The sequence below is a fragment of the Cotesia glomerata genome, linkage group LG7 (assembly GCF_020080835.1).
Source record: "Cotesia glomerata isolate CgM1 linkage group LG7, MPM_Cglom_v2.3, whole genome shotgun sequence".
Lineage (NCBI taxonomy): Eukaryota > Metazoa > Arthropoda > Insecta > Hymenoptera > Braconidae > Cotesia > Cotesia glomerata.
Genome location: NC_058164.1, coordinates 21,078,802 through 21,103,675, shown reverse-complemented (window position 1 = coordinate 21,103,675; position 24,874 = coordinate 21,078,802). Strand labels below are relative to the sequence as shown.

Genomic DNA, 24,874 nt, shown 5'->3' with positions numbered 1-24,874 from the left:
AAAATCGTCAAATACAGAGGAAGAATGTGGTCAAATACAGAGAGCGGTCAAATACAGAGAGGTCCAATACAGAGAGCGTCGACTGTATCACGTCAAAAATTAGTTTGTTGAAAATTTTAAACAGTTTTGTTTCCAAGTTGAAAAAATTAAAATTTTTCTTACAGTAATTTTCTTGTTGAAAAAAAGTTTTCTAGATTTGCAAAAGAATAATTTTAGATAAAAATTTGCAAGTTTATCTAAAATTGTTTTTTTTTCTAGATCAATCAAACTTTTTTCTAACAAGAAAATTACTGTAAGAAAAACTTTTATTTCTTCAGCTATGAAATAAGATTGTTTAAAATTTTCAACAAATTAATTTTTGATTAGAACATTGTTTATTTTTTCACTAAAAATAATAAATATAAGAAATTAATGAAATCAATAATTATTTTTTACTATTTTCTTATTAAAAATTTTAGTAAAATAAAATATTTTTACTGAAACTACTGCATAATTTTAAGTTAAAAATAGTCTGTCATTAAATTTTTGTCGTAACATATCAATGAAAGGTTTCAATTTATATGATTAGCACAGTAGGAAAATATTATTTGTCCATATTTACGTTGAAATTTTGGTGAAAAATAAAAAAATCTTTAAAAAACTTGAATTTTTGATTAAAAAAATTCGAAAAAGTTGCTTAAAAAATCGAAGATATTTGAACCCCCATTTGACAAAGGGCTTAAAACATTTGTTTTATAGTCTGGTGAAACATATATTTTTTTCAAGAAAATTAAAAATGTCGCTCTCCAAAAAAAGTCAAAATTTGAGTTAAAATGTAAAAAAATGGTGAAAAAAAAAAATTTTTTTTTGAAAACTTTATTTAGAAGTGAAGAAAATAGCCACTTGCAAAATGAAATTACGATAATTATATCAGGAGTTATGAATTTCTGAAAATTACCTCATCGTTATTTTTCGCGATTTTAAAAAATTCGTATCTCCAAGGTTTTTGTAAATTAAGGGCTCAAAATTAAGGATTAGGTGTCTTTTTATATGTACAAAAACATAAAATATTCAACCGGATCAAAAAATATGATTTTTAAAATCAGGTGATTTGGCATGAAATGATCCATATATATTGTGAAGTTAAATAAACTTCAAAAATGAATTAAATCAAAAAAATATAAACATATAATATTATCAAATTGAAATCGAGTTTTTCCAAAATTTATAAAAATAATAATTTTCCAGTAATTACGATAAATCCAATAATAATTCAATTTGTGCGGTAAGTTGCATAGAAATTTATTTTTTTATTTTACTGAAAACCCCGGCAAGTTTTACTCACATGAACTTTAAAAAATGTTGTTGTTACTAATAAATAATAAAGAAGCTCCTTAAATTACAACACAGTCCGCCAATATTTCTCATAAATTGAACCGTAAATTTTAAAGAAAATTTTCTTCAGTGTATCAAGTATTGATGAAGATTAATTTTGTATTTCATCCTTTTTAGCATTTGCATTAAAAGCGCGTGCAACATATTTAAAATTATCTACTTTAATTCCATTTCAATATAACAAGAGCGCTTAGGACATAAAATGTTCGATTTCTCAGAATTTTATTTGTGCTTCCTACACCATTTGGTGGGATTCTAGCCGTACATAGCACCACTCAGTATTCACTGTTGAATAAATAATAAATTCCTAACTGTAACAAACCCACGAAATATTAACAGCTTCCTTGTTGGTTTCACAATTTCGGAGTTTTCTTTGGAAATAAATTGATACATTTGTTCCTTATTGATATTCAAGCACGAAGCTCTATTTGTTTGTATCGCACGTCTACTAAAAACTAAAATGTAGTAAGCCTGCAATCCTAGACAAGAGTAATATAAAAGAAGGGAACATTATTACAAAAGCATATATATTTTGTTTTCACAGGATATAAAATAATACAAACATGTTTATATTTATTTTTCTTCAAGATGTGGAAATAAATAATTCATGCAATAAGACAGTCTCATTATTATTTCACGTAGAGTTTTAACGAAATCATTACCACCTCTGTTCTAGTCTTTACTTTTTTTTGTTGCAGAGATGCAAAACGTTAAGCTTGGTCTATATTTGTAAAAATAATTATGATTATTGTAGTTGTTATTGTACGTAAAGATACTTACTATGCTGGCCGCTATTCCAACCGCACAGCTGGAATGTCCGCACATCGCTGGTGATCTCCATAACGTCCTCGTCGCAGACGCCAGTCCGTAGATTTGGTTGACCCTGGATAGGATGTGCAATACAAATTTTTATTTCTTCTCTTATTCTCCACTCGTTTCATGAATTTTTCACGTCGATCAATATCTGCCCATATCGGATTTTTATTGCTTGTTTAATATAAAAACCCTCGACTGTTTCACCGTGAGATAACGGAGCTAATAATCATCATGATAACTGACACTGATAACCAGAAATTTAACGAGGGGAAGATCAAATCGGATGGAAAGTCGTTTATTTAGAGTGTTAATTGTGATTAGAGATGAATATCATTTATGAATGAGGTTATGATTGTAATTTTTAAGGGAGATGATTTATATTAATTCAATTAGGGTTGTCAGACTTGATTATTAGTAGATAAGTAAATTAGATTTTTTCGTAGTAAATTAATAATAGAGATTTATAATTTCAAAAGTAAATTAATAACTTTTTTTATAAGGATTCATAGTTTTACTAGTTAATTAGTGAGTTATTTTTTCGATAAGATAAAAACCCCCATTATTGATACTATAAGAGTGATCATGAATGTTTGAATTTTTAACTTCCCGCTAAGAAAATCGAAGATTTTCAAAAATCGAAGATTTTCAAAAATCGAGAAGTTATTGTTTTCACCCCGTTTTGCAAAAATCGAGTTTTCATCAGATCTCGACGTTTGAAGATCACAGGAAGCTTCCCTGACGTTTGAAGATCACAGGAAGCTTCCCTGACTATCCCCGCGAGGTTGTCACGGTGTCTGTATGTGTGTGTGTGTGTGTGTGTGTGTGTGTGTGTGAAAGTATGTGAACCGCTTATAACTTTTGAACGGCTTGACCGATTTCATCGCGGTTGGTGCTATTCGAAAGGGCTTGACCAAACTTAGATTTTGAAAACTATTTGGACTAATTCAGATCAATAGATTTTGAGAAATCTTCAAAAAACTAAAAAAAAATTTTTTTCAAATGTGGTTTTTTTGGAATAACTTTTAAACGGCTTGATGGTTCAATTCCAAAAACTAATCAGCTCTTAACCTCTAAAAACCACGTCGATCGCCACCAGTCCGGTCAAAATCGGTAGATTCGTTCGAGAGATATCGTGAACGAAAGAAAACCGAAAAAAGTGTTTTTTCGGAATAACTCCGAAATTCCTAGCGCGATCAATTCAAAATTTGAGTTTTTTTTTGTGAGGCTTGAAAAACTGCGTCGAATGCTGCTAACCGTGTGAAAATCGATTTATTCATTCAAAAGTTATTGCGGTTTAAAAATTCAAAAAATAGTGTCTTATCAAAAGCATAGGAAAGCAATCTTTTTAAGCTCGGAGAGTTCAAAATAACCCATAAATTGTATTTTTAAGCTCGAAGAGCTCAAAAACGTCATTGGTGCAATTTTAAGCGCCTAAGTATGGAATTAGCGGGAAGTTTCAGGGATGGCCTTCAGGGTCAACCGCCCTAATTTTTTTATCGTGTTTCAAACCAATATTGTCAACTTTTATTTATAGGACAACTTAATCATTGTTTTTACTTATATAATTTAATTAATTAACTTTAATAGCTATAAATTTAATAATTATTATTATATCAACTCAAAACGAACAGGTCGAATGTATGTATTATTGACAGCGCGAAAAATTCAAAGCCGATTATTGACATACCATTGACCCTATTATTGACAGGTCTTCTATTACAGTTAATTTTATGTTAACAATAATCATTTTTACTAACTAATGCAAAACTATCAATAATTTTTAATATTTTAAAATTCGTTTAAAACCTAGCTTTTCTATATTTTTTAGCAGGTTTTTTTTCTTAGCAATTTTTTCTAGTCTCAAATACTTTAATTCTTATAAAATCACATGACAGTATGTAAACATTAATACGTTGACATGTATGTCGAGGGAGTTAAGTTACCTTACATTATGGCCTATGTCGTTAAGTGACGCAAGAATTTTTGTGTCCCCATCATTGACATCTGCTATTTTTAAATTAATTTTAACTCGATAAAGTATAAATAAATGATTATATGGTTATTTAGACTATAAATAATCTAAAATAATTTTAAACAATGCAATTACATAAAAAAAAAAACATTAAGAAGTCTGGATTTAAAAATAAGGTCTTTCTTAAAAATATTGTTGAGAAATTACAAACGTATGAGCGGTTTTGGCCTACTTAAAAAAATGAAATTTTTTTGCGGTAAATAGTTTATATCTTGGAATTAAATTTTACTATTTTTTGATTTAAAAAATATGTAAGATTGTCATGAAATATCAACAATTGGAATTATTAACAGATTTTAAGAATGAAAGAATAAAATTAAATAGAGTATCGATAGTGGGGACTCTGTCAATAATAGGGGCTTTTACCTTAGTGATTCATATTTTTTCTAAATCATATCTTCATTTGTGATTTATATTTCAACTAGTGATTAATTTTTTCATTAGTGGGGTCATATTTTCACTGATTAATTAATCACTAATAATTTCACTAATTAATTATTAGTGAGTCATATTTTCACCAGTTAATTAGCGATTCATAATTTCATTAGTGAATTAATCAGTCATAGTTTCATTAGTGAGATACATTTTTTCGAATAAGTCATATTTTCACTAGTAAATCAATGACTCATATTTTTACCAATGAACTAGTGAGTCATATTTTCTTTAGTAAATTGGTAAGGCAAGTTTTCACTAGTGAATAAGTGACTCATATTTGTTTTAGTCAGTCATATTTTTACTAATGGTTTAGTGGCTCATAGTACCACGATTAAACTAGTGACTCATAATTTCATTATTAAAAATTATGTAATGAATTAATAACTCAATTTCACTAGTAAATTTGTAAATCATATTTTTACTAGTGACTCAAAATTTCACGAGTTAATAAATGATTCATAATTTTACTAGTGGATCATTATTAATGAAGGAGTCAGTCATATTTTCATTAGTAACTCATAATTTACAATAGTGACTAATAATTTTATTTATGAATTAGTGAGTCATATTTTTACTAGTAAATCAGTACCATAAATTTTGTAATTTTTACTCGCGATTAAATGACTCATGTTTTCATTAGTGAAATTTTAACTCATAATTTTACTAGTGGAACAACATTTATTCAATGTATTTATGAGTCATAATTTCACTAATAAATTTGTGAGTTATAGTTTCACAATAGTGTTTTTTATCTGAATCAATATCGGTATCAGGATTCTTGATACCCCGACAAAATATCCCGGATAAAATATTTAAATATATAAATGTTAATCTTTTTGAGATTAATAATGTCGAATAAACACACACAAAATCCATGATAAAAGGGCATAACATAATAAAAAGCTTATATTTCAACGTATTTTTAGATAAACACATAAAATCACATTTAAATAAATAATTTTTTATATATGTGTCATCTTTTGGTTGAATCAAATTCTATTTTATATATTTGGCGTTTGCAATATTCAAAAATATTGTAATTTTTAGTATTATTGATAATCTTTTTTTTTTGTAACAATTAATTTTGTGGTATTCGTTGTTATTTATCAATTAGTTTCATTTTGTTGTATTTGTGATAACTAAATCATGATCATTTTTGTAATAGTTGACAAATGTTACCTAATAACCAATATTCAAATTTTTTATAAAGTCGTACTACGAATATTTGCTGAAATGGCATTAATATTTTGAAGTGTTTTATTGAAAAATTTAATTATTTGAGATATTTTGTTTAGGATTATTTTTTTTTAGAATATTTTGTCAGGGGATATTTTGTCGGGGTATCAAGAATCATGGAATCCATAAAATCAGTGAGTCAAATTTTACCAATAAATTATCAACTATTATTTTTAATAATAAATCATTGAATAAAAATAAAAAGTCAAAAAATACTTACACTACCGACAGAAAGTTTACGAACAAGATGAAAATTTATTAAAACGGTTATTAAAAGTAAATTAAATCAAGAAGAAAGTTAATGACACGATCGTACACACTTTGAAAAATAAAATGGCATTTTTTTTATAGATCAAGTTAATTTGTTTATGTATAATATTTAAATTAAAAAGTAAACAAGAAGCCGAGAGATGGACACTTCCATCTTCCCTTTTGGTCGAGAGATATTTTTTTTCAAAGTTTGTCTTTACTCTCATTCAAATTTCTTTCATTTCTTTCATTCAATTAACATCTTTATTACTCGAATAGATACTACAAGCTTCCAGCTTTACTAGTATTCAAGTTTAATGGATTTCCATCGAACTTATGTACAGAGAGGATGTCTCTCGACCAATAGGGAAGATGGAAGTGTCCATCTCTCGGCTTGAATTAGATCCACCAGTCATTTGACCAAGATGGCATGAAACTTTCATTATATATATATACAATCGGTCATGAAAATATCTTTAATAATAATATTAAAGACACTAAGTAAACAAGAAGGTTGTCCGGAAATTTTAAAAATATATAAAACACAATATATAAAAATGTCTTACAATATTAAAGTGAATAAAGTCGATTCTCATCTGGCTGACTTGAGACTCGATTTTTCTGATGACCACTGAACAATTCAAAGGCTGATCGACCAGATTTGGAAACCCAGGACTCACCACATACGTCAAGTTGTTAATCACCTCGCCCCCGCAGCCTGTTGTAACTTCATGAAACATAAATAATTAATATTCTTCAATGACCTAATTTTTACCGTGAATTCGCTAACAGCTCAATAAACCATAAAACAAATAAAATTAACATGTTTAACTGTAAAGATAAATACAACGCATATCATCCCTTTCAGTCTTTACATCCCGATCAATATCCCACGGTCACTTTATTTTTATTTCCCACAAAAAAAAAAATAAAAACTTTTTTATTATTTCTAAAGACTGAAAAAAGAAAAGGGTAAAATTAGCCGGCAATTCACGGATCGGAAAGAAACGTTGCAAGTGGGTCCTTAACTCTTCATGCATTCCCAAGCGATTCCCCAGTGGTTAAACCTATTTTTTATTTTATCATTTATTCTTTTTAATTTAAAAAAACGGCTCCTCTATTTCTCCCTCCAGCAGCCTATTCATGATTTATCCTTGTGATACTCCGCCACAGCTAAAAACCTTTTTTAATTCATAATTTCTTGGACCCGGTGAGGGATATTTGCACGCGGCAAAGGGGAAACAAAACTGGCTTTTAAAAATGCACGAGCTCCGATTCAGCGCCTACATAAAACTCAGAGGGTGAGTCGAGTCAAGTAAGAGCTTATGTGTGTTGAAGTAAAGGTAAAGGCAAAAACTACCAGCACAGACTCTAACAAAATCCAAAAAATAAAAGCTAAATAAGTAAAAGAATATGTGAGTTAACTTAAAAACCGGGGGTGGCATTGGAGCCTCAAAGCTCAACATTTCGACGGTAAATTTCCCCGGTGGCTGCGTCCAAATGTCACAAGTGTCGACCTGGGAGACCTACTGTCGAGAGATCCAAAAGCATCACATCAACAAAGGTACTTTACTCAGCTACTGATGCTCGATCTGAGGGTGACAAAGGGGAGTTATTACCACACTCTCATGGGTAACTAGAAAACCGGTCATGAACCTCCACGGTATTAACTGGTTGTCTGGGTTAAGTTTATCATTGTCTTTCAAATGCCACCCAAAGGTTAGAAAGTTCATTGTTTATTTGTTGGGACTATTATTTAACATTTATTTTGTTTTTTAAGGGTGGGTTTTTAGTAGATTTCATAGAAATCTAACTATTGCATTGGTTCTCATGACGGAACTTTTGAAAAATTTTGCTATATTTCAACTCAGCTCGTCAAGCGGATTCAGAAAATGCATATGTTTCAAAAGTTTATATAGGGGAGGGGGGGGGGGGCAAAATGGGGTACTTTAGAAACCGTTATGATTTTAAGGACTTAAATACGCTGCTTTTTCTCGTTTTCAGTCGTAATTGAAGGAAAATAATCAAATTTCAAGCTATCGTAGAAAAAAAACTTTTTTTTTGCGGGCAAAATGGGGTACCCCCTGAAAAAGTGAAAAAAAATTTTCATTATCCGAAAATGAAATGTCGTTAAAAAAATAACATTTTCTTATCGATGTCTACGAAAGAACCCAGAGAGATGAAGAAATCACCCAAAAAAGAAACATTGTTATAGTTGACGCAATATACTCCTAACAAAAATTGAGGTAGCAAAAAAAATTTTTTAATTTTGTAGTAATTTTTGACGGGTTTCGCTTGAGTAAAAATAATATCAAGATAAAAAAAAGAGTTCCCTTGAGAAGATTCTAATTTTTGGATCTCCCGGTGAAAAATTTTTTAGACATAGTTCATATATATATATATACGATATAATCGGCATTGTCTCTTCTCTAACTCCCGTAATTCTATACGGATCTCAATAAAACGTACACAGAAAAAAAAATGTTCTTGAATCAAGTATATATTTTTGAAGAGCTTAATATTTTTGGTTTGAGTAGAAAAATTCTTGATTTAAGAAAATTTTTTTTAATTTAAGGAAATTTTACTTAATTCAAGAATTTTTCGTCTTGATTCAAAACAATTACCCTCTTCAAAATTATATTCTTGGTTCCTGAATTTTTCTCTTGAATCAAGTTAATTTTTAACTTGCCGCTAAGAAAATTGAAAATTTTCAAAAATCGGGAAGTTATTGGTTTTACCCCGTTTTTCGAAAATCGAGTTTTCATCAGATCTCGACGTTTTGAGGTCCTAGGAAGCTTCCCTGACTATTTCCGCGAGGGTGTCACTATGTCTGTGTGTGTGTGTGTGTGTGTGTGTGTGTGTGTGTGTGTATGTGTGTAAGTATGTAAACCTCTTATAACTTTTGAACGGTTAAACCGATTTCATCGCGGTTGGTGCCATTCAAAAGGGCTTGGCAAAACTTAGATTTTAAATACAATTTGGACTGATTCGGACCGATAGATTTCGAAAAATCTAAAAAAAACTGTAAAAAAAAATTTTTTTAAAAGTGGTTTTTTGGAATAACTTTTAAATGGCTATATCGATCAACTCCAAAAATTAATCAGCTCTTAACCTTAAAAAACCACGTCGATTGCCGCTAATCCGGTCAAAATCGGTTGATTCTTTCGAGATATTGTGCAGGAAAGAAAACCCAAAAAAGTGTTTTTTCGAAATTACTCCGAAACTTCTGGTTTGACCAATTGAAACTTAGAAATTCTTTATGAGGCTTAAAAAACTGCGTAGAATGCCGTCAACCGAGTAAAAATCGGTTCATTCATTCAAAAGTTATTGTGGTTTGTAAATTCAAAAAATAGTGTTCTATGAAACTTTTATCAGACTTTTGAGCTTAAAGAGCTCAAAAGCATAGAAGAGGTATCTTCTTGAGCTTGGAGAGCTCAAAACAACACACAGATTGTATTTTTGAGCTCGAAGAGCTCAAAAACTTCGTAGGTGCAATTTTAAGCGCCCAGGTATTAACGGATTTAGCGGGAAGTTGCAGGGATGGCCTTTAGGGTCAACCGTTTTCCTAATTTTTTTTTCTGTGTGACATACTTATTCTTAAGACGATTTCCGAGGTTAAGTTCTAAGATGAGCTAAATCTGTCGGTTAGTTTAGAAATGAGAGCAATTAAAAAATTTTCAAAATCGCAAAAAATTTTCACTTTCACCTTATTTCCGTGCAATAACAATGGAACGCGACATCCTATCGGATTTCTGTAAATTGCATTTGAAAGCATATTTAATAAGCTTTAATTTGTGTACTTATTTATTTCTCCAAATTAAATAGTTTAGAAATAATAGCAATTCAAAAATTTTCAAAAATCGCAAAAATTTTCTCTTTTACCGTATTTCCGTGCAATTACAATTGAACGCGATGTCTTATTAAAATTCTATAAATGGCATCTGAAAGCTTATCAAATAAGCTTTAATTTACGTACCTCATTATCAGTTTAGGCCAAAAATCACTTACTATCTCAGACAGATTTAATGAAATTTTACTTTTGCATTCGTTTTGACGTCATTGTTGTTTAATCAAACAGAAATTTATTTTTTGTTTTTTCGTATGCAACCCTAGTAGTATTTTTATTATTCATTATGAAATCTACTTCCATTTCGGCTGCCGAATGGCCTTTTTTATTTTTGGCTGGTGTAAGGCACACAGTGTTTATATTGAGTGATGATTACTTTTAAATGTCGGAAAAAAGACAAGGAAGACAATTTGGGTTCGTAATATAACTAATAAACCAAATTTTTAATTTTTATTTTGAATGACCAAGTGGCTATAACTTGAGATTGAATGGGTATAATTTGATCGGCAAAAGTTTATTTTGAAGCTTAGGATTTTTACACAGAAAAAAAGGTTCACTTGAGCCAAGAAAATATTTTTCTTCCTAATTATTTTCTTGAACGAAAAAAAAAATTTTTTTTGACACAAGAAATTTCACTTATTCCAACAAAATTAATTCTCTTGCTTTAAGAAATACGTATCTTGAACCAAGAAAATTTATTTAAGTCAAGAAAATCGTGTTGTTTTGAGAAAATTCAGCCTCTTGCTCCAAAAAATTTAGTTCTTGATAGAAGTAAATTTTCTTGTCTTGAGAAAATTTCTCTCTTGCTCCAAAAAATTAAATATCTCGATAGAAGTAAATTTTCATTAATATTTTTATTGATTAACATGTCAAATAAGAAGATCGAATAATATTGAATTATTTTTTTTTCATTCAATATGTATAATTGCACGCTAAAATAATATAAAATGGGTATGAATTATTCAATAGAAAAATTTTCTTAAGGTGAGAAAATTTTTTTCACAGCTGAAGTAGGTGGCGCTGCTTTTCTAAAATATCTAAAAATCTTGATAAAATATAAAAATTTATTGTATCAAGTATTTATGATAATTTGAATTAAGAAAAAATGACTTTCACCAAGAATAGAATTTCAAGAAAAATTTTTACTTCGGCCAACACAACTTCGGTCTTCCTTCAGGCACCCGAAAATTTTTTCAAGCCAAGAATTTTGTTCTCCAGTCAAGAAATTTTTCTTTCTGTGTAGTTTTAAAAAAAATTTGTTGGAACAGAAAAAAAAATTTTTTACTCAATATTCAAAGGTCATAACAATGATAAGAATCATAATGACTAATTTTTTAACTCTCACTATACATGTTTAAATGGCTATAACTTGAGATTGAATGGAGATAATTCGATCGGTAAAAGGTTAATTTAAAGTTTGCGAGGTTTAAATTTTGAAAAAAATTTGTTGGGAACATAACAAAAATTTTTTACACAGTTTAAAGTCAGAAAATGAATATGAATCATAATGGTTAAATTTTAAAAACTCATAATCAATGCTCAACGGACTGTAACTCAGGTCCAAATTGTTGCATCAAAATGAAAAAAAAATTCAATTGAAATCTTGAAATCTCTAGATTCTCGTCTTCCAAAATTCAATATCCTAAAAAATTTCTTTTAATAGTACTTTTCAAAAATCAAGTCAAAAAAGAAGAATCAAACCTCAGGGCGTAATTCGTGAGACAAAACAGCGGACGTAAAAAATCTATGCATTAGAAGTTTAGTATGAATAAAATAACACTCTTAAAAGTTAAATCTTGTTTTTGAAAAATTTATCAGCTCGACTGGAAAGCATGTTACGAACTGTCAAAGTTTACCGGAAAATAAAACTTTTCGACAGTTTGTTTTTTACACTCGATGTCTTCGAATCTGACGTTAAAATCTCAGAGGAGCTTGGAATAAAGACGCAGAGCTTCAAAATTGATTTTTGGAGACTGATACGATAAGACGTGAGTTATCACCCAGAGTTTAAAAGCTTAAGCGCTTTTTCGTCGAAAACAAAAAGATAATGACATTTCATGATTTAAAAAAAATTGACAGTTGTCATTATCTCGCAAGAATCAAATTCAAATTAAAAACAATTAAATTCTTGGGATTCCGGTAAGCGTCGTCTATTAATAACAGCCATCACCCATCGCCCATTTAATTGGATTTAATATAACCTACAAGCGTATACGTGACTACAAAAACCGTACGAAATAATTTATTTAATTATTTCCTTATACTCGTATCATACTTACGCCATTACACGCATCTTTATTCTTAAAATTACGGGCCATGTTCATAAATTCGTATTCATATTTGCCAATTAAAATTTCTGACTGCCACATAAAAATTTTTATCGGAATATTTAATGTATATAATTTTAATTTTATTACTTTTAGATAGAAAATTCATATAATAGTAAATTTTAAAGGCAAACAGTTTATTTTCTTTTTATAAAAAATTACTATTATTATTGTTATTAAATAAGTAGTAGTTGAATTTAATAGATTTACTCTCCGAGTTTATGGAATAACAAACAAAATAAAATAATAACGAAACCTTTAAAAGTGAGCAATCAACTAACTGTACTTTCGATCCGGTTGTACCATACTCATACTCGTACGTGACTCAATCCGCACAAATATGTGTTTGTGCAAAAGCAACACGTATAAATTCTTTATAGATTTATTTTAAAAGCAAAGTGAGTCGCTTTATCCGCCAGATTATTAATTATTAATGGATATTTATTTTATTATTTATACAGGTATTGATTTGGAAATTTTAATTCGTGTTAACGAGACGTTCTAATGAGCTATTCGATAGCGGGATTGAAAACACAACTACAACCTTACGATTCGTTTTTTTTTTTTTTTTTTTTTATTTAATTATTAATTATGTTTGGGTATTAAATGTTTTGCAAGGAAAGAACAATAATGAGCAGAAGGATGTTGGGAAAACAAATATCGGAACAACGGATAAATGGGTGAATGGGTTTATCGAGGAATAGTTTCATGCAGAGTTAATTCGAGTGTTATAATTGGGACTCGATTTATCCAATTGGTAAATTTACTCAGTAAATAATTAATTAGATAAATATTTTTTTGATTAAAACAGTAGGATGCTTGCTTGTCGACGATTATTATTGCAAATAATGATTCAGCTATTAAAATGTTTGCACATTAAATTTAAAATCGGTACAATAGGTCTTTTGTTAGTTTATTATTGTTAAACAAAGCGGGAGGAAGTTAATAAATAAAAAGACTCTGGTGCTCAAGATTGTGCCGCATTTAAAAGTGACACCCACCAGATTATTTTTCGACGGAGCTAAACATTACCGAGACAGTTATCTGCATCCGAAATATTTCTATATCGATTTGTATTCTACTTGTTTATTTATTTATCGCAATTGCCCTCGGGGATAGAACGACTGACCGATTCGATAGACAGATAAACGATAAATATTTGGAAATATAATAAATGACACCGATAACTTGGAGCAATAAAGTAACAAGATAAGAGTATAACAAGTAAGAGCTCGTTGTTCAGTCAATAGCTAAAAGAGCGCGTGATAATTGTCGACCAGGGAACTACCGCGGTTAATTTATCGGTTATTAACACTTGAAACGCGTCGCGACCTTCGGATATCGACAGACACCCAAGAAAATGTTAATCGACTATTATTTTATTTTCAAAAGGGTTTTAATTATCTAAACATTTAAGATAGTAATGGTACTGATTAAAATCTTACTATAAATAGACAATAAGAAAAGATATTTAGAGGTGGATATACAAATGGATTTATTATTAATATTTTCATCGAAATTATTCAGCACTAGTGCGATCAGTTATTTATAAACAAAATTATTCAATTAAAGAGACAGTTTAATATATTTACATAGAACTAAATTTACTGTTATTAACAAATAAGTTCATTAGATATAGTGGATATTGTGATGAAATAAAATGTATTATAAAGTACTTGAAAACAGATATATTTGAAATATAACTAACAAAAATAAACTAATATACGCTCAATTTAAAATCAGAAGAAGTAACAAAGACTTATAACCAATAAAATATAAAAACAATACTTAATTAAAGGGTTACATGGGTTTCCTCCGGGAAAAAATGGCCTATTTTCAACAACATTTTTTTAATATAAAAAATGAAATAATTTATTCAAACTTTTTACTATCTTTAAGATACATATTTAATAAGGGATTATTGAAATTAAAAAATATTGAAAACTCTGCCATTGTGACGTCATTTCCGGCAAGCCCTTGGAAAAAAGATGCGTCCGCGTTGACAGCAGAACTCCTAGCAGGATCATTTGAAGTGAAAAAAAAAAAATATGTGCTTTAGTTACGACTTCAAACTAGGACTTGGACGAAGGACAAAAAAATGAAAGTTGAATTTTTTACAAAAAAATGAAAAATTTGGCTAAAATTTCGCGGCATTTTTTTTTTTAAATAGTTGTAATTGACAAAAAAAATCCTTCATCCCAGACTTTGTAAATTATGTCTCAAAGACCTATCTAAAATTTCATTAAGATCGGTGGAGTAGTTCTCGAGAAATCTTGACAACCGGCTTTGAAAACATAGTTTTGAGAAAAACGCGTTTAAAGTTTTGAGTGACAATACAACAGCGCCTTGAGCGCGCAACTTTTTAAAACTGTATCTCCGAAACTATTATTCGTATAGATTTGAAACTTTAGGACAGTATTCTAGAGATGTCGTAAAATTTAATAAAACAATAAAAAAAAAGTTTGGAAAATCAAAAAGTGCACGCCTCATAACGCTTATTCAATTTTTAAGAAAAAAATTAACTGTGTAATTGATTGAAAAAAAAAATTATAATTAAGTAATTTTTTACAGAGTATTTTTTATCTTTTTTTTTTAAATATCGACGCCCTTTTTTCTTGTCATATGCGCACGCAGTCTAAAAAAATCTAGCTTAATCAAGTGGCGCCATAGTTTTCACGTGACAAATAAGAAAAGTTCGTTTGGCTTTGTACAGTTGTATCGTAGTGAATTTTAATAAAAATTCAATTTAAAAAAAAAATACGTAAACTAGGCCACTGATATGAAACACGAACCCAGTTCATCAAATTCTTAAACTAATAAAAAAGGTCCGGTCTTGAAATATCAATTTGTTCGGGAGTAATCGTTGGTACATCCAAAATGGGGTGACATCAGGACGTCCACGTAAAATTTTTTTCAAAACGTTTTTTTTTTTTTCAGAATAGCAACATGAAATGATTTTAGAAAGTAAAAGATGGTTTAATTTAAGTGTTTTCTCGGTGTACATCTACTTATATTATTGTATAAGTGTAATATGGCTGTGATAGAAGCATTTAAAGATCACAAAATTTCTTGACCTTGAGTCGAGTATAAAGCACAACCTCACGTGCTTCGCACTATGAGGCGTGCAATAAGAAAAGATATTTAGAGGTGGATATACAAATAGATTTATTATTAATATTTTCATCGAAATTATTGAGCACTAGTGCGATAGGTTATTTATAAACAAACTTATTTAATTATAAAGAGACAGTTTAATATATTTACATAGAACTAAATTTACTGTTATTAACAAATAAATTCATTAGATATACTGAATATTGTGATAAAATAAACTAATACGCTCAATTTAAAATCAGAAGAAATAACAAAGACTTGTAACAAATAAAATATAAAAACAATACTTAATCAATGGATGTAAAATTGATTTATAATTGTATATATTGTATTTTATAAACCAAAATTTTTTTATTTTTTTTTAAATCGTTTCGACTCCAGAATCTTACTTTTTTTTTTTTTTAATACTCGTGAAATATTTAATCATTTTTTTAAATACAAAAAAAAATTGCAACACATTGACGGAAGTTCAATGTAAATCTAAATTTGCATGCAGGCGTCCATAACAGCAACACGTGTGTCAGCAAAGAAAAATTTTCACCGACAAATTCATCACACAATCCAATTATGTCTCCAATTTTTTAGACAAAATCTAATTTATCTATATACATATGTCTTTATCTATTTTCCTAAAATGGTTAGTTTTTTTTTTCGCGTGAAAATTTGTGACTATATTGTATCAAATTAATTTTATTCAGAACTCAACTCTTGAGTAAGAATAGTAACAGAATTACGTGGGACGAATCTATGAATAATATTATATTTTATTTGAAAAAACTTACAGACACAGCAAACACCAAAACCGAGAGCACATGGTCCGTGTGATTTGCCTTGTTGGATTCGACACTCGTAGGTGTTCATGCATATTCCACGTCGGCGTTGATCCTCCGAGCGGCATTCTTCTTCCACCGGAACGGGGAAAAAGTTTAAAACTGTAATTTTTAAAATTTTATTCATTTAACTGGTATTACACGTTATATATTACATTATAACCATAATGATAATTATGATTATTATATAACTTTTAACCGCGTGGTAATTAAAATTACGGGGCTTATAAAAGCTCGTACTTATTGTAATGTCATTAATTAAACTAAAAACTTTTTACTGCTCCAGTACTCCTCGGCTTTTTAAGTACGCGGTTTTATAAAGAACCGTGTCTTGAATTAATTATTTGTAAAAAGTTTTAATGGTTATTTATAACTGCCTGGGATTTACTATTTCCTAAATTAATTTGTTTAAAAAAAGTTAATACGGTTTTATTTATTACGTCTGAGGTTGGAACTTTTTTTTTAGGTTTCATTATTTTTTTAATAGAAAATAAATTGTATTGGCTTAAAAATTTATATCATTAATGATATATATACAATCGGTCATGAAAATATCTTTGCTAATTAATAATTTATGCAAAAAAAAAATTTACTATTGTCGATAAATGACAAGAAGAAAAATTTTTATCTCAAGCAAAAAAAATTTCTTAAAAAATTACAATAATTGTGGAACGATCCGCAATTTCTGATCTAATTACAATTCCTTTAATAACTATCCTTTAATAAAATGTAGAGTCCAGTAAAAAATCATAAAGGGGAAAAATAAATAAGATAAATAATAATTTTTTACTATTTTAATATTAAAAATTACAATAAAATAAAATGTTTCTACTGAAACTACTTCAAAATTTGTTGGAGTAAAAAATTACGCATTTTGGTAATCATTTGTTGATGAATTACAGTTAATTCTAACAAATTTTCATGTAATTATCATTCTAATAAAATTTTATGCTATTAGTTAATTGTTATTTGTAAAAATTTGCTCTAATTACATTTATAATTTTTTGTAACTATTTACTATTATTCTAAATTAATTAAAAATTTAATCATATTAAATTGAAATCTAGTTTTTCAAAATGTAAAACCTATGAAATTAATAACAATAATATTCCACTGATTACAATATTTTCGATAATAATTCTATTTGTGCGGTAAGCTGCATTGACATTTTGTTATTTTACTGGAAGCTCCAGTAAATTTTAATTACTTAAACTTTAAAAAGTATTTCTGTTATTAATAAACAGTAAAGCAGCATCACCTTACACGGAAAAACAATTGTAAAAAAAATTGTAAAAAAAATTACACTATTTTACACTGAAAAAAAAAATTAATTTGAATCAAGAAAAAAATTCTTAATTCAAGTAAAATTTAGTCAAACCAAGAAAAATTTCTTAGTTTCAGAATTTCTTTTACTCAAATCAAGAAGATGAAGTTCTTCAAAATTATTTATTTGATTTCAGTCAATTTTTTTTTTCTATGTAACGTTGTAATCCAGGACCAGACTTTCAACAGGGTCACTTTGATAATTTTACATTTTTAAATTTACAACGTAAAAATTCCTACAAAAAAAAATGAATATCCGAATTTTTACGATGTAATATCGTAAATTGTAAAATGTAAAATTATAAAATATTTAAAATCTTGCCCTGAATTACAATGTTAAATTTTTAATTTTTCCTACGATTTTTTTCCCGTGTGGCGCCCCACAATTACAATATAGTCCGACAATTTTTCTCATGAATTTAATTATTTTAATATTAATACACTTATATTACCCTAAAAGGGCAATATTAAATACCGACAATTAAAACTACATAGGATCATTTCTGCTTTGACAAATTAAAAATAATGCACAACCTAAAGCGTTTGCTTCTCATTATAAAGTGCAAAAACACTAAATCATACTTTTTTTCACTAAAAAGTTATAAATTAAATACTGGTAGTCTGCAAGTGTGCAAATAATTTATTAATCTGAGAAAATTTTATTTTGTTTTTTTTTTTTCTAAAAATTTCAGTCGCGCGTGGCAGATTTCTATTTAACTAATGGATTTAAAAAAAACTCGGGCAAAAGTAATTTTCTTTATGGAGGTACAATTAAATTTTCGGGTGATTGGAGTAAAATAAAATAGAAGGAGCATGCAACCGAAGGAACTATTCAAACACCAATGAACAGAACGGCCGCAGGGAAAAACAGTCAAAGTTAATTTAGATTCACGTGAGTTAAGGCAACTACTGCAATATATTTAAATTATTTATGTGGAAAAAATTCGTGTACGAGTGCACGGGATATGAAAATACAAAACATGATATTTAAATAATAATAATAATAAAAATAAAATAGTAACAGTAATAGTAACAGCATACACCGGTATTGAATCAACGGTTGTTTTATTTTAAATTCGTGATTGGATTTATTGAGCTATTGTGTTATTTAACTGATTGTCCTCGTTTGTAGAGACATTTGGATCTTTAGAGAATTTAATCCTCTAGTTTTTTATTTTTTGTTTAAATTCTACAGCTAACACTTTTCGGAGTGAATGTTATTTGATTGATTGAAAAATGTAATATTTTAAATTAATATTTCAGAGACAGAAGCTTTAAGTATTTAGCAAAAAATGAATCAATTTATGCTTTTCAAATAAAAATTTTATTATTCACAATATTATGATTGACTTTCAACTGCCCAATTTCGAATTCACAATTGGAAGAGTAAATAGAAATGATGTTTTAAATTTTCCAAATATATTTTTCGGTATTAAAAATAATTTTTAGAAAATTAATTTGGTTTTATTATAGACACAGAAATTAATCTCTGACAGTTTAAATGAAATACAAAAAAACATTTATTGACGGAGGAACATAAATTACAATAATAATTTACAAAGACGGAATAATAGTTGCTGGATTGTCAACACTATTTGAAAAACTATTTTGACTCATTGAAATTCTGTTCAGAGAGTATGAATAAAGTTTCTTACCAACAATTATTTATAAACTTTTTATTTAAAAACTCAAAGCTAACCAAAGTTATGTACTCACTAAGAACGCTTTGGAGCATGAAACAAAACGAAGGTGCACGTCTCGGCTGACAAGCATGCGTTTATTATGGGACATTTATAAGTTTAATATTTACCACAGTAATTTATAAATGGATACACGGAACTCAGTACTAATTTGTTTTATCAATCTTCAGTATTAACAGAGTTTAAGAATTTACACGGATAAATCCAGTTTTATTTACTGCACACTGAAAAAAGTTAACTTGAATGAAGAGAAAAGTTCTTGAACTAAGAAAACAATTTTGAAGAGTTTCATTGTCTTGAATCAAGACGAAAAATTCTTGAATTAAGTAAAATTTACTTAAACCAAGAAAAATTTCTTAGTTTAAAAATTTTTCTACTCAAATCAAGAAGATGAAATTGTTCAAAATTATTTACTTGATTCAAGTTAATTTTTTTTTCTGTATGGTAATTTGGTTAAAATTTCTGGTAATTTTTTCTCTATTTTCAGCATAAATTTTTGGATATTTATCAATCTTTTCCTATTATTTGTCACAACGGGTTGGTGAGGAACTATTAATAAATAATCAAACAAAAATTAACATAAGTACAAAATGAAAGCCCTAAATAAGTGACTAGACACATTTTGCTAATCATCAAATAATATGAAAAGCTTCACAGAAAAAAAATGACCTTCATTTAAGAAAAATGTTCATGAACTAAGAAAACTCGTAGAAAGAAAGCCGATTTTATGCTTTATTGTGTAGATTCTTATTTAGTAGAAAACCTAAAAAGGTTTGTCGCTGATAATTTAATCATGGAATATTCAAGATATCAAATAACAGCTAGTTTTTTATAATTAAGAAATTGTTTATTAAATAAAATAATCCTGACATTATCACAGAAAACCCTGGCGGATCCGAATCACGGTAAAATACCGTAATTAAAGTGATTCACGGTGAATTCACGGTGAAAACCTGTAATTCGGTTATTTACCGAATTTCTCGGTAAAAAACGGTAAAGTCACCATGTTTTCACGGTAATTCACGGTGAATTCACCGAAATTTACGGTGAAATTTTTATGAAACACCGTAAAATTACCATAATTCTTCGAAATCTCAAATCACGGTAAAATGAAACGATTACGGTGAATTTACGGTAAAATACGGTATTTCCCTGAAACACCGTGCTGTTACCTTTTCATGTAATTTTGAGTTTCGTGGACATAATATCTTATCCCGTATATTTTGTTTAGCTGAAATTGAACATCGTCATTATTTTTGCGAAATCATGGGCCATCAATTGTTTATAGCCATTTATTTAAACAATTGTTAAAAAAAAATATATTTTTACTAAAGAAATAGTTTTTTTTATTTCGAACAATTTTAAGGCAAAAGTTGCTCTTATAAAATTTGCGTATAGTTAAGAATTTTTGAGTTTTGAATTTTTTTTAATTTGAAATACATAGTTTTTCACAATTTAAAAGATTAAATACAAAAGGAAAAATTATTTAATATTAAAATAAATATGTATGAATGTAAAGAAGATCACCGAAAGTTGCTATTCGAAATCTAAAATGCTGTTGTTGTTTGTTCATAATACAAAAACAGAGCAATCAAAGTTGGTCCATTTGACAAGTAACTCGCTACAATTGGCGGCGCATGCGCAAAGCGAACATTCATTGCTTTTTTTTCTCTCAAGCGTTTTATATAAATAATATATAATGACAAAACTTTCGTCTTCAAATTATCAAAAATATTAAAAAAAAAATATTCGTTGTAAATTAAGCATCCTATTGATTATCTGTTGTACTGTCTAATCGAAGTATTAGTGGCATATTTACAAAAAAAAAAAAAAAAAAAACACAAGCAGCGTGTGATAATGTTTTCTTTTTATAGCTTTCGAAAAATAATTTTTCATTTGATAAATTCATTGCTACTGCTCGAGGAAAAGAAATTATTTATAAGTATACAAAATTGTTTATAAATAATTGTATAATTTTGTATCACGAGAAAAAATGACAAAAAAATTTGTCGAATTTTAAGAAAACAAGTTCAAAAGCATCAGAAAATAAAATTTTGAATGCGAGCGCTAAAAATTTAGTGATAAAAAAATCACGGTTTACGCCAGAGCTTTAAATGAAATACAGTAGAATCACTGTAATTTTTGGTGAAACTAGAAATGTGAATAGCGCGCTACGCGTGCGCCTAAATCTTAACCAATAATGAATCGTGGCCCGTTTTTTGCGAGTTTCGACCTTTGACTAACTTCAAGACTTTCATCTATTTTATAATGTAGGATCACCGTGATTTTACCGTTAATCGCGGTGATTTTACCGTAAACTACGGTGATTTCACCGAAAATCACGGTGAACGTGCACGGTGAAATCACCGTAAATTCCGGTAAATCGGATCCGCCAGGGAAATTATTTTTATATAAGAAAAATAATATACAATGTATTATAATTGTAATTACATCTAATCTCTAGTATTTGTAAACAAAAATTTTTATAAAGAAAATAATGTATTAAACTTGATAATCAGGATTTGATGTGAGAATTGTAAAAATTCACTGGTTAATAATTAAAAAATATATAAATATTAGGGTGATTAAAAAAATGAAAATTTTTTTTTCTTCCAGACAAGCTCAAAAGTTTTATTTTGTTGTAAAAAGACACCACTTAAAATTTGAGCTCTTGATATTAAAATAGTCCTCATCACATTTTTTTAATTTCCATAAGAATAACATGAGAAAAATGGTTTTTGTTTCTTCTGATTTTTATACCGCTTAAACGACAAATTAACTAATAAATCGCTGTTATAGTTTTTGTCGAAAATTGAACGCTCTACAAAAAAGAACTGATAATATTTTTTGATGAGTCCACGCATTTTTAAAGTTATTCACGATTAAAATTTAACCTTTCAAAAATTTGATTGAATTTAGTGTATTACACTAAATCTGTTGGTTTCAGGGCAAAAATAAGGATCAAATTTTCTGTCAAACATGAATTTGATTTCTGAAAGATGTTGGCCAATGATTTTTTTGTTTTGTCCAGTATATAGAGTAATAATTGTTAATTTACATGTAACACTGTCTTTAATTAAAAGAAGTAAATATTTTGAAATAGAACTGAAATTTTGAAGAGAAATATTTACTTTAACCAAGTTTTTTTTCTGTGTTCCAATTAAATTGTATTGCATCAAAAATATTTCTTAATTGAAGTTCTTAGGTGAGTTTATTTATTTAATTTATAAATTTTTCAGTACGACTTTTTGGAATTTTCGTCAAACCGTAGCATTTATAAATTGACCCGTGTTTTAAAAATTCAAGAGTAGAGTGAAATGTAAAATTTGAAAGTGTATAGAAACCAAAACAAGACGACCGGACAAATGGGTCGGTGATTAAGTAGATAGGGGATCGCCAGAAGGATTAATAGGGTACTTTACCTCTGGGCTGAATTTGTTGGTTCTGAATATTTTGATGGTTGCTCCACTCGAGCGGATATTGCCCAAAGCCAGGCCACATATTGAACATGGACCACTGTTGACTTTCCGCCACGAGAAGTTGAATAATAGTGAACCACGATGATATCCTGGCAGTCGACCGGGACATGGTAGAATAAAACCCCAACGATGGCCTAACGACACACCAATTATTGTGTCCCTCCTCGTTACTTGCACACTTATCTCCTAGCACTGTCACCTAATGTAAACACGCTATGACAACAACGGGACATCTACAATAGCGCACAGACAACACACGTGTAAATATCGATGTTATGTACACAGTACACAATACTGTACGGTATAAAAGGTACAGTAGCCTTTGATGATTAACGCCAACTTGTTTGCCGGCTCAAGGTCTCGGTCTTTATGCGGAAATACCACTGAACTGGGTGACCATCAACCTGATGAATATCCTCCTTTTCCCCTTCTATCTCCTTCTTCTTATTCTTCTTATTCGTCTTGAACTTCGAGTTCACTCTTTAAAATTTACTTCGAGAAGGATTTTATTTATATTAATAATAAATAAAATTTCGTAAAGTAAATTTATTTCTTTTATTTAATTAAATGAAATTAAAAAAATTACTACTCGTTTAAAAACTACAAAATGCATATTTATGAACTTTAAAATTAATTTAATTTTTTTTTTCTTAGTTTGGTATAATTAATTTTTAATATTTAAAAAAAATTACATCAATTTTTTTTTTTAATTTCAACAAGTGCCATTTTTAAAAATTCTCTTTATAATAATTTATTTGTTAATAAATTCTAAATATTGTCATGTAAAAGTTAATTTCACTAACATTAAAGTAATTAATTTAATTTAATTAGACGTACACAAAAAATAAAGGTTCACTTGAGCCAAGAAAATATTTTTCTTCCTAATTATTTTCTTGAGCGAAGAAAAAATTTTTTTTGACACAAGAAATTTCACTTATTCCGACAAAATCAATTCTCTTGCTTTAAGAAATACGTATCTTGATTCAAGAAAATTTATTTAAGAGCGGTTGATAGTTGATTTTCAAACGAGTTTTGCTCATGAATAAGATAAAATTTTGAAAAAAAAACTTCGCTCTTCGATAGATAATTAAATTATCCATCGAAGAGCGAAGCGCTTTTTTGGAAAATTTTCATTTATTTATTCATAAAATCCGTTTTAAGATTCCATAAGTTTTACAAGTATGACAGAGATACTCTCGTTTGTCGTTACGCGCCAATAGAGAGCGAGAGAGAAAAAAAATATAAACCCTTCTTAAGTCAAGAAAATCTTCTTGTTTTGAGAAAATTCATCCTCTTATTCCGAAAATTTTGTTCTTGATAGCCCTGATTCAGAAAGATGATTTGAAATGATTACCTTCATGTTTAAATCATGCATTTAAATCATTTCAAATCATTTCAAATTAGATTTCTTAATCAGGGAGAAGTAAATTTTTTTGTCTTGAGAAAATTTCTCTCTTGCTCCAAAAAATTAAACATCTCGATAGAAGTAAATTTTCATTAATATTTTCATTGATTAACATTTTCAATGGGAAGATCAAATAATATTGAATCAGTTTTTTTCATTCAATATGTATAATTGCACGCGAGAATAATATAAAATGGATATCAAATATTCTAGAGAAAAATTTTCTCAAGGGGAGAAAATTTTTTTCTCAGCTGAAGTAGGTGGAGCTGCTTCCCTAAAGTATCTAAAAATCTTGATCAAATATAAAAATTTATTATATCAAGTATTTATGATAATTTGAATTAAAAAAATTAGGAAAACGGTTGACCTTAAAGGCCATCCCTGCTACTTCCCGCTCATTTCATACTTAAGCCCACAAACCTACATTTATTACGTTTTTAAGCTCTCCGAGCTCAAAAATCTGCTAGAAGTTGAATAAAACATTGTTTTTCGAATTTTTAAACCACAGTAACTTTTGAATGAATAAACCGATTTTTACGTAGTTGGTGGCATTTAACGCAGTTTTTAAAGCCTCATAAAGAACTTTTAAGTTTAAATTGATCGAACAAGGAATTTTAAAGTAATTCCTAAAAAACAATTTTTTTGATTTTTTTCGTTAACGATAACTCACGAACGAATTAACCGATTTCGACCGGGCTAGCGGCAAT

The 24,874-nt window shown here is 28.5% G+C and overlaps 1 protein-coding gene across 2 annotated transcripts in view; it reads right to left on the bottom strand.

The window, feature by feature from the left end:
* LOC123268583 overlaps positions 1-24,874 on the bottom strand; it is a 51,124-nt gene that overhangs the window by 11,794 nt on the left and 14,456 nt on the right. Inside the window, exons 1-4 of one of the 2 annotated variants that reach the window (XM_044733806.1) lie at positions 22,706-23,224; positions 16,213-16,362; positions 6,709-6,869; positions 2,155-2,257 (exon numbers count right to left, since the gene is read on the bottom strand). In XM_044733806.1, coding sequence (XP_044589741.1) covers positions 2,155-2,257; positions 6,709-6,869; positions 16,213-16,362; positions 22,706-22,871 — 580 coding nt within the window. In that variant the 5' untranslated portion in view covers positions 22,872-23,224. Of the gene's footprint in view, positions 1-2,154; positions 2,258-6,708; positions 6,870-16,212; positions 16,363-22,705; positions 23,225-24,874 lie in introns of those variants that run through there. The other variant, XM_044733808.1, reaches the window with a different exon arrangement.